General features: G+C 43.3%; 1 protein-coding gene across 2 annotated transcripts; it reads left to right on the top strand.

The window, feature by feature from the left end:
* The first annotated feature begins 332 nt into the window (after positions 1–332).
* Positions 333–15,119, top strand: drd4-rs (dopamine receptor D4 related sequence). 2 transcript variants are annotated; one of them, XM_035535761.1, is made up of 7 exons: positions 333–689; positions 5,203–5,280; positions 7,243–7,412; positions 7,586–7,890; positions 8,326–8,438; positions 11,268–11,968; positions 13,692–15,119. In XM_035535761.1, the coding sequence occupies exons 3-7, from the start codon at positions 7,292–7,294 to the stop codon at positions 13,898–13,900; spliced, it is 1,449 nt and encodes a 482-aa protein (XP_035391654.1). In that variant the 5' UTR covers positions 333–689; positions 5,203–5,280; positions 7,243–7,291; the 3' UTR covers positions 13,901–15,119. The 2 variants fall into 2 exon arrangements, with proteins under 2 accessions (XP_035391654.1, XP_026870054.2); XM_027014253.2 differs by lacking the exons at positions 5,203–5,280; positions 7,243–7,412.
* Positions 15,120–15,581: the final 462 nt, after the last annotated feature.

The raw sequence follows: 15,581 nt of genomic DNA, 5'->3' as shown, positions 1-15,581 counted from the left end.
AAGCAGGAGGATAGGTGCTTCATGAATACTGGCCTTGAGCTTGTGCACATAAAAAATGCAGGTGTTAAAGGGGTGTAGACAGACCTGATGTAGGTCCAGAATTTAACTGTGAACCGGTCAAATTGCTGATTGATGGTCGAGGTGAGAGAGAAAGAAGGAGTGCCGGAAAGGAAAACTATTTGTGAGATAAAATGAAAGAAAAACGGTAGGGCAGTAAAGAAAAAATAAACTATTGAGAGGGAGGGAGAGCAAGGGGTCAGAGAGGAAGGCATCAGTGGGGAGGGAGGGGCGGTTACACAGTTCCACACAAATGGAGAGAAGAGGAGGTGGAGAGTGTGAGAGTGCACACTCACACAGCCTCTCCACAGAGCGTATAATGAACACAGGACGACAGAGGAGAGACATGCATCTGTAGCCTCAGGAAAGTTTCTGCTGTGCGTGAAAGACAGACTGAGACCATCGGCTAGAGGAGGACAGGACAGGGCTATGGGAGAGAGAGGATTTCAACAGCCAATTAAGAGGTCTGAACAGAGACTACAACATAAGGACACAAGTCTCTGACCTCTGACCTTCAACAGATGGACATGCTCCTCTGACTGTCGAGCTAAGAAGCTTTCAGAATGCCCAAAATGGAATTCTGAAGATTTTCTGTGATACTTTCCCCTGACCTTAAAGTTTTATACTTCAGGGTAAGTGGCTTCAATTATTTTGTGAATGTGAAATATGTACTAGCCTAAGAACACTCTTCATATGCTACCAGTGCATTTGTTGAAACACATTACAAGTACAGATACCAAGCAAATATAGCTGTTACAAATACAAATGATCAGTTAAAAGGTTGGGTCAGATTTGCATCTACCTATTTAAGGAAAGCATTCATCATTTTTCTCTTTTAAATTATGTAAATGACAACAGAATGTTATAAATATGTATGAGCTCAGAATAATCAGCAGTTTACTTGACTAAAGTCAGTCCAATCACAGCCAAAATCTTTCTTATTACTGATTCTAATGGCTTTCATTAGGATCCAGAAGACAAAATTTAATTTCAGGTAGCATTTCTATAATCTGAAACTGGCATTGAGCATTTTACTTGGTAGTCTCCAAGAAACACAAGGAGTAGATTTTGTATAAATGCATTTGTACATTTTCCTTCATCACATACATTTTTAAAATTAGTTTCTTTTGTCGTGTTTTAACTTGTACATGTAACAGGTGGGGCTAGATAACATAATTCTTACTGAATATATATATGATTGTTAGTTTTCGTGTTTTAATTGTATCTGCAGAGCAAATTCATCAGAAATAACAATCCTCCACCCATGATGCCTTCCACTACATAATCCACAACATAATTCTGCCAGACAATATGGAAGATTATAAAGGAGACCCTTGTGACAATTATACAAGCAGACATTTCATTGCTGGAGTTTTACGATGATCATGAGTCTTTGAAGTGAGGGAAAATTACCTAATAATGAAGCATGCTTGTGCATACACACACACACACACACACACACACACACACAAAACCACACACAAGAACCTTGACCATGGCACACACACTAACACGGATCGTTTAACACTTATGTAAGCCTTATTTGAACAAGCAGCTAATGTCACATCTGTTCACAGCCAACTTGGTGGCTTAGTTTACAGCTATTTAATCTCCTAGTCATTTTGATGCTCTTTCTTTGAACTCCAAAAAACTGAAACACCAGATCTCACTTGTGCCTGGAGTCCAGGCAGGTGTTTCTGGAGTCCAGGCAGGTTTATGCTGGTAGGAGAAAAGGACGGCAGCTGTTCCATTGTAGGCGAGAGCAGCTCCCGCTTGAAAGTGCCACCAGTCCATCAGTGATAACATATAAATATGATATTGAGTTTCATCACTGATGAAATATAAATGTGACACTGAGATTCCATCACCATGTAGCTAATTAGATCTATAATTAACAAACCCCTCTGTGGTGTCTTTTGTCTTGACACCGCACATTAGTGAGGCTGAGAAATTAATATTGCTAATAATTACTGATGAACATGTTCTTGAGTGTCCCACTCGGTATAAGAGTGAGGTGTGGCAAATGCAGAGCTGTGCTCAGAAGGAGACCTTCATATTTGTAAATGGGAGGAGCAGCAGCACAGCCCAATCCTCTTTCCACCATGCAACATGCTTTCAAAACCATACACTTGTGCTGCAGATGTGACGGGTAGTATTAAATGGCTTTGCGGTAACTAAGAAACAAAATCACCAAAAAGTTTTAAAATCAACAAATACTAAGTACCATAAACAAAAACAGAAAGAAAGAAACCAAAAACAAACCCACTACAGCCAATGGCCATCATCTATTGCTTCTGGCTCCTGAAAGCCCTTTTGGCAGTGACCTCTCGTGCCATTATGAGGCGTCATGGGACATTAATTTTCCCCTCTTATGCCGCCATGCTGCGCAATCACAGCCCTCCTGCTGCAGCGGCTGAGAAACACATCCGTTAAGCCTCACGGCCATCTGCCAACACAACCCACAGGTTGGTTGCTATGGTTTCCAGACCCATGGTGGGCACACGCCCTCCCCAGCCACTTTCTGCCACTTGGTGTTACGCGGACAATTACTTCACATCTTGTAAACTGCAGAGGTCTCATAGCTTAGTGGGCACACTGTTCCAGGAATGTGATTGGCCCACAGGATTCAATCTGTCACCCCCTCTGACACACCCATGCAGAGATGGAAGATTGCTGCACCCCTAGCAGACTGTCGGCAAAAGCAGATAACAACGAAGAGTAGAGAAAAACAGAGGAAAGCAAGCATGTCAAAATGGTTTACACCTACACTTAGTGTTATAATCACAGACTTCCCTGGTCGGAAGACTAGGGGCTCATGGGTTTATTCAAAATTCAAAAGCCGCATGTGCCTTGCCACATCAGAGCTCAGAGGCAACATGGACTGGCAGATGTAATGCCTGAGATGTATGGAAGAGCTCTCAGCTATATAACTGATCACACTGGGGACTGCATTCAGTAACTGGCTGTATTTAATAACTGGCCCTTTGGGGATAAGTCTGCCCTGTGTGATATATACTGTGTATATATACACACACATGGCCGATAGAGATCTAACTTGCTAAGGGTCTAAAGGGCAATCAGATGGATAATGCTAACAGGCTAACAGCCAGTACTCTTGTTTCAGGCACCATATAAAGCTCAGGGAGAAGAAGAAATAGAGATTAATGCATAGAGAGAGAGAGAGCGAGAGAGAGAGAGACCATATGACTATGCAGTCTAAACACTACCAGCTACCAGTGTAAACACTAAATGCCCCAAAAGGCTTCAAACAGAGTAAGATGTAAATATAAACACAAGTACCCTGAGAGAATACTAAGGGCCACATATACTTGCCACCACACACATGCACACACTTGAAATTGCTGTTTTAGGCTGAGTTCACTCTATTAGCTGATATCTCAAATCACCTCACTGTGTCTATCGTCACCATCTCTCAAGGTTGGCTTTGGCTCCTCTCCCCATTTCTTCTCGATTTTTCCTCGTTGATTTACTAATTGCTGACAGTGAGGCATCTGGAGGCAGTGCTGCCTTGCCAAGTCCATGACTGAGTTTATGCCTCTCAATCCACTAATGATATTTGGTTTCATGGGTACCAGCCCACACCTCTTCAAAATCTCATTACATTGTCTATATTGGTGAACCTGCGGTTCACACACGGCGACAAAACAGAACAGATACTCCCAATGGCACAGCGATGTCTCCATGCACAAGACAGCCTTTATAAAAGTAGTTATAACTGCATTAATTCCATTTATCAAAAAGTGTTTATCATGAGTATGTGTGTTCTGGATACTAAAATAACGAGCTGAGAAAGAAGGTGGTGCGAAGAAGCCAATAGCTGATCTTGACAAGAAAGATCTTTCAGCTCCCGTGATCAATGTGAAACATCTCATTGCAGCTCTCTTTGATTGAGTGATAGTAAACAAGTTAAGCATAGATCTTATTGATGTTAGTTTGTGCTGGCGGATGAGGATGAGAGTCTGCGGACGTGAATTCTTAGTATGGTTTGGTTTTAAATTTGACATCCATTTGGCACAGGCGTCAGCCTCTGACAGACAATCTTTACCAGATCATGCTAAGAAAGCCTTTCATTAACCTTTAACCCAGAACTGAAAGGATCTCAAAACTAAGCAAACAACACTAAACATACAGCAAATGGACAGCAAACAACACATACATGACATACATACCATTACACATACACACAGTAATACATAATTCAGCATACAACATAAAAACATACTGCATATACATACAAGTACACACATTAAAAAGGTTAAGTGAAAAAAATCGATGTACATATGCCACACACACACACACACACATTCATAATCTTATTTCTGCATCCCCCCACAGACCATCAAAATTATTGATGAGAGAACCATGCAAATGAAAAGGCCAGTGAGCCTTCAGCAACACGACAACACTACCTTTTCCCTGCCTCTTAAACACACAAACACACTCCACACAGTGCGAAAATCTATTTCATGCACACAAACTCTCACATGCATGTAGCCCCCCCCTTCTTCCCCCAAAGATCCATAACACTGATGGTATCTCCTTACAGTGGCTGTCTTCTCCTTAATGTCTCCACCTATTTGCTGGTCAGAGTCCCAGCGCTCAATATCCTGTTTGTTATAAATCTTCAAAAAGAGACATTCAAACATACAAAGGAAATGTCACAGTCCACCGGCCGGTCGAATATCTCCAACACCTCCTCATAAATCAAACCACTAATGGTGAAAAACACTTTCTGCTGCACAGCCTCCCACTGTCTTGAGAAAAATTCAATGCCTGTGGCGCCAGCTGTTATGTTTTCTCCAGCATCTTTTTCGGTTAACTTGCAAAGCCCTTCTCTCAGGAGTTGACAGCAACGCCTCTCGTTTGAATAGAACCCTTCAGTAACTTCTGCCACTTTTGTTTGCTGTTCCTTTGATATGCAGCGATGAATGGAACTGTACTAAATTTTTCTGAATGTAAAGTGCCGCATGCACCTTGGGTCCGCCTACGGTCCGCTGTGCTTTGATTGGAAACCTGGTAATAAAAGACAGGAGAGCTGTAATTATAAATATCGGTAACAAGGGACAGACAGAGGCCTGCAATTACCTTGATTACTACCTGTTGTTCCTATTGTTCTTGTTGTAGGGGTATGCGTCTGTTCTGCCACTTTCTGCAGCCTGGCTCCCTTTAAGTGGCAAATTGCACGATGACGGGCAGGTTGAGGTGAGTGTGGTGTGGTGAGGGGCAGGCCAGGCGAGCGTGGTGTGGTGAGGGGCAGGCTGGGGTGAGTGTGGTGTGGTGAGGGGCAGGCCAGGCGAGCGTGGTGTGGTGAGGGGCAGGCTGGAATGAGTGTGGTATGGTGTGGTGTGGGGCAGGCTGGGGAGAGTGTGGTGTGGTGTGGTGTGGGGCAGGCTGGGGTGAGTGTGATGTGGTGTGGTGAGGGGCTCCAGGACTTCAATGGAAGAGAATCAATTCAAGAAGAGATGGAAAGGCTTGCAAGCTTGCAATAATGGAACTAACACAAACACACACCTACAACCACACAAACTCCATGTTGAAATGCTGTGTACCTCTAAAGCCTCTGGAGAAGACCTCGTCAAGCTCCCATGAAGTTCCCCATCAGCGTGCGAGACTATTAGAGTGTCTCTAATCAGCCTCTGGATGTTCGAGTGGACACAGTGAAAACCCTCTCTTGCGTGAAGGTAGAGGGTAATAAGTTGAAGTTTTGGGGATTTTTTTTTAAGTCATCATATGCGACCATATGACCATACGTGAGCGCTGTTGTATTTCAGAGTTTATTAATGTGACCATGTGCATATTTCCCTGCAAACCGCACATACAGGGAGGGCCTTGGTTGCCTTTTTTACTGCCAAGAAAAGTGAATTGTGAATTGTGATTATTAGCTATGTACAAGCAATTTCAAACATTCTGTTCTGACAAAACACTCACAAGGGCTCATGAGTGCTTTTGTTGTTTTGTTTTTTTCTCCACCGTTCTTGTACATTGTCTTCATCCTACCGCCGTCGTTATGCTTTGATCCTTGGGATGACATTTACAGCAGAACGCAGGGTACAAGAGCCATTCATGGATTACCCAACTGACGAGTGCCAGGGACGCACATCAGTGGAGGAAGTGGGGGCGGTTGTGTGTTTGTGTGTGTGTGTGTTTGTCTGTTCTTGCATGCTTGTATGTTTGTGTATGAGTGCTTGTACAGCAGAGGATTCTTCACAGGAAACCGTTTAAATTTCATTTAAAACCTACACAGTGAAACATTTAGGAGATGAGATGAGAAATGAAAACAGTTCTCACAACGCTGTCGTTCTCAAAACAGTGCTTGACACAGGAATTTAAAACATACAGCGAAAATCATAACCTATCATAATATCATTACCACAACAAATCAACTGACATTTCAGTATCTGAGTGGGGAGAGAGGGAGAGACAGAGAGAGCATGACAGGGGGGATAATCATATTATTTGTAAATGATGGCAGGGGAAAAAATACGTTTTGATTAGGAGAAGCAGACAGAGCTCTGGAGGTGAAGTGGAGAGAAATGATGCGACTGCTTTTTTTTTTATTTATGTGCATGTTGACAAGTGGCTCTCTTTTTACGCTGCTACGCACACCGATGGGTGTCATGGCAACCCTCACCTGTTGTCGAAAGAGTGGAGAATTTCAAATGATGTGCATCTTCAGATCCCACGCTTAATCCTGGCTCACAGCATATACGGAGCAATTTCAGTGAATCCTTATAACCTTGCTGCTAATTCCTGGAAAACCTGTCTGTCTATCTATTTATCTGTCTATAGGAAAAGTTTAATCTTATGGTAATTAATTAAATACAATAAAGGAACATTAATTGTTACCAATATTGTATTATAACATCAAAGAATAGCATAATATTAAATGCTCTTTTCTTGGAGATTTGATTCTGGGTTAGTGACTCAGTACTTTCCCTGATTACACACACTGTTTTTCTTCTCTGAGCACTGACAACACTCACAGCATCTCTGTCATACCAAACTAGAAACTCTGAGTAAAGTAAAATCAAACTTCTCCAAAAACAGTCACTGGACCATATGTGCTCTTCTCAGGTCTTTTATAGCTTTTTCACTTGCGTTAACAGTGGCCCATGATGCAGATTTGTCAAATTGCAATTAGCACCCCTGCTCTCTTTTGGCAAGTGTGTCTGCCTCCAGAAATAAAGTGAGACCTTGACGAACATGGCCGTGAATGTTTGCGCTGATGAAGAGTCACGGATGCATCATACACAGTGCCAGAATACGAGCGCTACACACACTGACGTCAGCCGTCACGTCCCATTCAGTGCAGGACTTGATAGGCCTTTTGCAAGGTACATGTCACGCATGGGAAGACCGAGAGAAATACGAACAAATAAACACACACGTGTCCACACACATCTAGTCACACAGCAACCCATGTATGACCATCAGCACTTGAGGACAAACCCTCTCCCTTGTGTCTCACAGCTCTGTACCTGCGCAAACGCATTTCTATTCTCCGCAGATGCTGACTGCAGGCCGGCTGCAGAACCCGGGGGCACCATGGTGGGTAATGTGACACCTGCCAGCGGCAGCAGGAACAGTGGTAGCGACAAAGGCCCAGGGGAAGACGCTGAGCACTACAACTACCTGGCGCTGGCGTGCGGAATCCCCCTCATCCTCATCATCATCCTGGGCAACGTGCTGGTGTGTCTGAGTGTGCTGACTGAGCGTTCGCTCAAGACTGCCACGAACTACTTCATTGTCAGCCTGGCGGTGGCTGACCTTTTGCTGGCTGTGCTGGTGCTGCCACTCTACGTATACTCAGAGGTGAGCTCGGCAGTGGGGAGCACCTGCTACACACGGGAACACAACTGGGAATTCATGTTTGGGGTTGAGTAGGGGTGACAGGAGACTGTATATTGTTTGCTGACAGTCATGCGGTGTAATCGCTCGCCCTTGTTAATATGTTTTCGAATCCTCATTTTTAAAAATAGGTTGTTTGCAGATACCGTTAAAAGTTCCCCAAGAAAAAGACAAAAACAAAAAGCATTCTGGAGGACTGGTCTGCTTTTTCATCTTCTTTATAAAGACAAAGAGAAAGGCTTTCATTCATTTTTGATCTTCGTTAATAGCTTTTACTGACTTTTTTCTGTTTGAAGAGAAACAAACTGTGAAGTGAGCTACAAACTGAGTTCTGTAGGATTGCAAGAACAGCACAACTTTCAGTGAATCGGTAAAAAAGGGTCTCTGTATGTGTTTCAGTTCCTTGGTGGAAAGTGGACTCTAAGTATGTACATTTGTGATGCACTGATGACCATGGATGTGATGCTCTGCACTGCTTCAATACTAAATCTATGTGCTATCAGCATCGACAGGTAAGGCACCTGCTGACACACATAACCCTGCACACCATTGTTCTCTTACTGTACCCTTTCATTTTCCCTCCCATCTGTTACAATAGGTAATTATGGTAATTTTTCAATATTTGATTTAATCTGTTGTTATCTTTAGAGCTCTAGCACAATAAATTTCCTCTTATGCTTAAACTGGGATCAGTGTTCAAAACCCACTGGCACTAAGAAAGAATGCACTGCAATATCCATCCAAAAAACTTTTTTACATGCATCCTTATACACACTTACTCAACACACTTGAGATCCTAAAAACAGTGAAAAATATTTATATGTGTATATGTGTACATGAATTGGAATTCGGTGATTAAATGGCTCTGCTGCTCAGTGGGACTCCTGCCTGAGTATAACATGGGATTAGATTCCTTAAATTGACTTGACCCCCAATCAAAGTAGTCTCTCTACAAAGAGTAAACACCATTTTACAGCTTTAAATGCTTTAAGGAGACCATACAAAAACTAGCTTTGCTGGATGTTTAATAATATGTAATATTCTCTGCTTTCTGGAACGAAACACCAAAACTCTCTTGTTATGCAGATAAACAGGCGAACAATTTAATTAATGATACATGTAAATTGAAAAGGTCTGTTGATAAAGGCTATTTTAAAGAGAAGTCAAAACACAATACCTTTATGTGACGAGGAGGCTGAGCAGGATGTGGGGACGAGTTCGTAAGACAAACACATACGTTTATTTAGACACTTCAACATGAGCATAGCACGCAGGCTATTGGGTTCAAACATTAACCCACCCAGACTCAAACACAAGACTTATATACACGTACGCCAATGAAACACAATGCGGAGCAGGTGTGAAACACAAGGAGGGCGTGGCCATACAGACGAACGTGCACACACACACACACACACACACACACACACACACACACACACACACACACACACACACACACAGGGAGACGTTTGGGGGGAGGGGCTGTACCATAACAGAGCCCCTCCCCAATGGCACAGCTCCCTAAGTGCCAGCCTATTGGGCCACGGCCCTGAAACCCACGCCGAATGGCGAGGCTGGGGAACCGAGCGACCCGACACGGGCCAGTGCGAGCAGGATAGACGGGAGGGAGACAGGGACCAGGACCAGAACAGACACAGGGACGGACACACTGACGGGCACAGGCACAGACATAAAGGGGGACAAAGCAACCAGTAGAGTGAGCAAGACAGGGATGGGTATGGTGATCAGGACGGGTACGAGAACATGACTACATAAAGCACTACTAAACAGTCCTGGGAAGGTAGCATGTGCCCCAGCCAGTCCTCCACGTGATGGCTGGGTTGGAGTCTGCCTCGCCGGCTTGTGTGGCGGCAGCTGCTCCGTCTTCGGCGTGTGCATCTGGAGGCGCACCAGCTGATTGGGCCATCTTGGGGGCGGGCTCTGGTGATGGCGCCTTCTTGTCTTTACGAGGCTTCGGCGTAGGCGCCTGAGCTCTGGGGCTGCGAGCCTTTGCGGGAGGAGTGTCCACATCGGAAGACGACGCCTCCCTGCAAGCCTCATTGGGTAGCCTACTTATTCCGGGTCGGCGCCTCCTGGGCAGAGGCTTAGGTGGTACCTTAGGTGACGGAGGCTCTTCGCTCTCAGAATCTGCCGAAACAGTATTCATCTGTGAGAGAGAATCCCTATGAAGGGCCTCCTCCACCTCCACTGCCGGATTCTCCACCTGATGGATAGCGGAGTCCGATCGGAAGATGACGTCAGTACAATCCGATTGGAGGCTGATGTCCATATAGCCCCCACTTTGTTCATACTCCCCGTAGCTCTCCCAGTAGTCCCAGTAGTGTAATGGGACCCCGCGGAGTCTGGACCTGGATACTGGTCTCCCTTGTACCGGTTTTCATAGTCTGTCAGGGGCCTGTAGGACTCTGCAGAGTCCTCCCCTGAACTACACCCAGAATGTTCCAGGCGCACTCTCCCCTGTCGTTGCAATACCGAGAGTGTCCAGGCATATGGCGGGTTTCTCCGTAAGGGCTGGGGAGGAATGGTTTTGCGCCTTCTTTCCCTTCTTGCTTTTCTTTCCCGGCGTCCTTCGGCAGTCGATGTTTCTGTGACGAGGAGGCTGAGCAGGATGCAGGGACGAGTTCGTAGGACAAACACATGCGTTTATTTAGACACTTCAACACAAACATAACACGCAGGCTATTGGGTTCAAACATTAACCCATCCAGAATCAAACACAAGACTTATATACATGCACGCTAACACAACACAGTGAGGAGCAGGTGGAGGGTGTGGCCATACCGACGAACACACACACACACACACACACACACACACAGGGAGATGTTTGGGGGGAGAGGCCATACCGTGACACTTTACTTGCATATTTGGTTCTATTCCCATGGTACCAAAACAACACCTTGTCCTAACCAGAAATTGAACTAACACTCATAATACATGACTATACAAAAGCCGTGTATAAGCCTTCGATAAACCTCAGTATGCTTAGGATTTTTGTTGGTGCTGTCCATGTCATCATAGACAATGTATCTTGACTGAAAAATGTACAATGAAATCAATACCACCAGCATTTTTTTTGACAGGCAGAAAAATATGTCAATTTTTATTAAAGAATGGTACTTTGTTAGGCAGAAATACATAATGCAACAAAATATTTTAAATAAATTCTCAACAATTCATATTGGAAAAAAACTTTTTTTTGTACTTTATGTAGTTTTTGTACTATAGTATTACAGTGTATGTGGCAAATAGAACCTTGAACTTGAACCAACACATTGAGATCCAATTGGACAAGTAGAGTGATCTTTGTGTTGCAGGTACATAGCAGTAGTAGTGCCTCTGAAATACAACAGGAACCAGTTTAGTGTTCGTCAGCTGGCCTTGATCACAGCCACATGGGTGCTGTCCCTGGGTGTGGCGAGTCCAATATTCAGCCTGAACCAGGTGCCCAACAGAAACAAGGACATATGCAAACTGGAGGACGACAAGTTTGTGGTGTACTCCTCGGTGTGCTCATTCTTCGTGCCCTGCCCTGTCATGCTCCTGCTCTACTACTGGATGTTTCGTGGCTTGAAGCGCTGGAGCTCCGGCCGCAGCCGCTCACACCTGAACCGGGTCCCTAGAGGGCGCCACAGCCTGTCCCTGCGCCTGGGGGATGCACTGCAGAGGGAGAAAGGCCGCAGCAGGGAGAAAGTGGAGTATCTCATGCCAGGTGGCCTCAGCCCCGCCTTCTTCCCCACCACACCAGCTAGCCCGCTGTCGCCCGCCAACCTGGCAACCGCAACCATGGACGAGCAGGGAGACGGACAGACCCCGGCGGCCAAGAATGACCCGATGACCATGCAGATGGACAGCGCATCAGAAGTGGAGAACGTAGAGAAGGCTACTGAGAGCGGGAGTGTGCGGGAAAACGGGCTGGTGAAGAACCAGGAGGTGCGGAGAGGGCGTCGCCATAGCAAGAGTAGCAGAGTAAGCGGGCGAGAACGTAAAGCCATGAAGGTGCTGCCCATCGTTGTGGGTAAGATCGTCTCAGCTGACTGTATCTCTGTGTGTGTGATTATATGTAAACACCAAATGGTCATAAGCCACAAGCCTTCAGTCTGTTTGAAGTGTTCAGGCTTCCAAAGAAAAAGGTCTTTGGTCAAATTATTTCAACTGAATGCTTTTGGAAAATAATTTACCAACAATTATACATTTATAAACAACCTTCAAGATGAAAAGTCTCAGAGCCAGAGTTTTGAATAATCTTGAATATAAGCAAGAATACTTAACTAAGGTAAATCTGACTGGACCTGAATCCTTGTTTAAGCCTCCCTGTACAGTAGTATTTGTAGACAATGTCAGTGACAGTTTCAAACTTAAGGAAAAATAAAAACATCAGCATCTGCAACTATTTAGACAAAGCTTGTAGAAACATCCAAGAAGACTTGCAGCTGTAATTGCTGCAAAAGGGGCTTCTTCAAAGATTTGAATAAAAATGTCTTTAATGATTTTGTGAATAATTTCACTTTTTGATTTTTAATTAACATTCAAAACTCTTTAAAAATGTGTTTTCACTTTGTCATTATGGGTTTATTGAAGGGTACAATGGCAATTATATCCATTCAAAATCAAAACCACAATAGATTAAAGTGTGCATCAATTAAAGACATCTGAACACTTTCTGAATCCACTGTATGTATCAGACATTTAAAAAAAAATTGTATATAGAGGGGTTAATTTAACACATTATTTGTTTAATTATTTTTTGCTAATCCCATCCCAAAAATACTTGACAACACCAACACCACCCCTTTGGGGTCCAATACATTTTTTTCTTTCCCCTTTTAAATCTGAATCGGTTACATATAAAGTGCATTGTGTTAATGCACTGGTGCAACAAAGTGCCTTTGCCCAACACCCTATAGATTCCTCCCAGTCAACCCACACCATCCATTCCCAGTTTAACATGTTATTTTATGTTGGGCCAAACTGAACATACCATATATTCAGGTTACACTACTGGCACAAGCAAGAAGTCTGTTAAACATAATCTGAATCTATACTCAGCAGCTGCTTTATTAGAAACACTTCTTTCATCTCCTACACTCACTGGCCACTTCCAGGTGCACCATTCAACTGTTCATTTATAGACTGTGGCCCATGATATGAGAGAATTCGTTAGCCATCATTTACCCTATTTATCATTGGTCAATTTTAAGATACAGGACCAGTGCTGACAGTATTAATTGGGTATCATTCCCATTGTTGACAGAGCCTTCACACTTACTCGGTAGAGTCATGGTTGTGGGCTTGAGTGGGTACAAGTGTATCAGGCACATGAAGGTTGCTGTCAATGGAGATGTGTCAACATGACTTCAAGGTCAAGAGCAGTCTATAACCTTACGTATGTCCAGCCACAATAAAGCCTGTGGTGAAAAACTGACCATTGTTAAAGGGATAATGCATGGCAACAGATGGAGCACTGATTGTAATTGTACACCTAAAAGATGTACCTACAAAGCAGGTGTTTTTATTGTAGTGGCTGAGGTTCAGGTTCAGGTCCAGGTTCAAAAGGTTCTGCTGTGAGTTTTTATCACATTAATTCTACCTGATACCATCAGCTAATTAGGAAAGTCAATGAGATTGGAACTAAATCTTGAGACGGGTTTTAACTTTAGGAGCCTGAAACTACTGAATGTATATTCAAAAAATAGCTATGGTTTTAATATCCCCTAACCTGGACATTTTTTCTCCACTAGGTGTGTTCCTGGCATGTTGGACGCCCTTCTTCGTAGTGCATGTGACAAATGTACTATGTGAGTCATGTGACATTGGACCAACACTGATCAGTGTGGTCACATGGCTTGGTTATGTCAACAGTGCTGTCAACCCCATCATCTACACTGCCTTCAACGCTGAATTCAGGAATGTCTTTCACAAACTCCTGTGCTGTCACTCAGGAGACTAGCTCTACGCATACTGGCCATATCACACAGGTCGAATGCATGGTGTTCCTTGGTCATGATCCAAAATGAAGATAAATATCTGTGAAGCTTTTAGAGAATGCCTTGATACCGTCCACCTGATCACTCCTTGCAGTGCTATGGCACTTTTGGGAGACTGATTCATCTCTCATAATGAATTACTGCCTGATTACTACAAGTTTCAGAGAACAAGACTGAACACAGGAGTTTGTGATAAGGAAACATTACTGAGGCCTTAGTTGACAAAACTGATGAGACTTTTTCTTGTAAAATTGTTGCTTAATTAAAATAGATTACTGACTACTATTATAGCCCAGAGGCATAAAATATGTGAAAATGTGTGCATTTGAAATGACAGTTGTGTGTGACTAATATGTGATAGTTATCTGTGTCGGTCTCCACCACAGCCTTCAGAGGCTCCCATATAGTCCACAGTTTTGCTCTGCCCCAGCTCTGAGCACAACTGTAGCAGGCACCAAGGATCTTGATTGCATGGCTCAGGTATGTCAGTAGCTGGGAGGTGTGGTATCGCAAACATGTGGACAGGTTGGGGGTCCAAATGGACCTTAATAGACACTAATTTATGTTCATTTCACAAATGTCAATTATCTCATTACTTATATACAGATACTTTCTATAAAGATCTGACAAGCAGCTTTTAAAAGAACATAAGAATGAACACTTTTTAAACTTACAAGATGCCTCATCTTGACATTATAAAAGTTTTAGATTGAAGATATAATCTAACTCCACTGGGAAGTCTTGAGAGAAAACGTAGCAACTTCACTTCTGAAGCTTTGTCTGTTTAACTTGGAAAGATCTAACTCAGACCTGTTTTAATGAGTGAGGATCAATGGCCTGTATATAGGACAAGTTAACCCAGTGGCTTTTTTAATCCCAGTGTACAATTCTCACTCATTAAATTCACTAAGATATCCAGGCTGTGGAATATGTATTTGTAGTGAGCCTCCATGCTGGCTTGTGTAGTAACTTTGAAGGTCATGGCTGTTATCAAAATCAAGTTTTTGCTCATATGATTAACAAATAGCTGTGCTGATATTCTGTGAAGAAGCTATAGTGGAAAGCGTTCTGCTCAACATAACAAAGGGAAATATGTGCTGCTTTATCCAAAGGTTTGGTTCCACTCAAGCTGTACACATGTAACTATTTAACTATTCATAATAAATGTCAACTTCCAACTGTCATTAAGAGCAGTCTTAATCCAGATTTAGACAAAAAACGTCAAAACATTTTCCGCAACACTCCCAGTTAGGGAACTACTGTTAACATGGCCTCCTTCCTGTAATTTATAAACAAAGTCAAGATGGTACAAAACAAAATTCTCAAAGAACTGCACATCACATGCTATGTCTGCTATCATCTAGGAGAGAAAGGAAAACAAATGACATGTGGAAATGCATGTTGAGGAGTATGATTTGTCATGCTACAGCAAGCATGTGATTCCATCTCCAAATGGATGCTTCAGTTGACTGATAATTGAACCACCTCCACACAGCTAAAAAACCACAGCTGTCAGAGTCAGTGATGAGTTACATGGGTAATTTGGTACCTCTATGAATCCAGAACATAGATCGGTTCATGCAATGGCATACAGTGTGCCCATATTCTCAGTGCACAAAACTAGGTTAAAGATCTTAGTGAAAG

The sequence above is a fragment of the Electrophorus electricus genome, chromosome 2, assembly GCF_013358815.1.
Source record: "Electrophorus electricus isolate fEleEle1 chromosome 2, fEleEle1.pri, whole genome shotgun sequence".
NCBI lineage: Eukaryota > Metazoa > Chordata > Actinopteri > Gymnotiformes > Gymnotidae > Electrophorus > Electrophorus electricus.
Note: the sequence above shows the minus strand (reverse complement) of the source record. Positions and strands in the feature narration are given on the sequence as shown.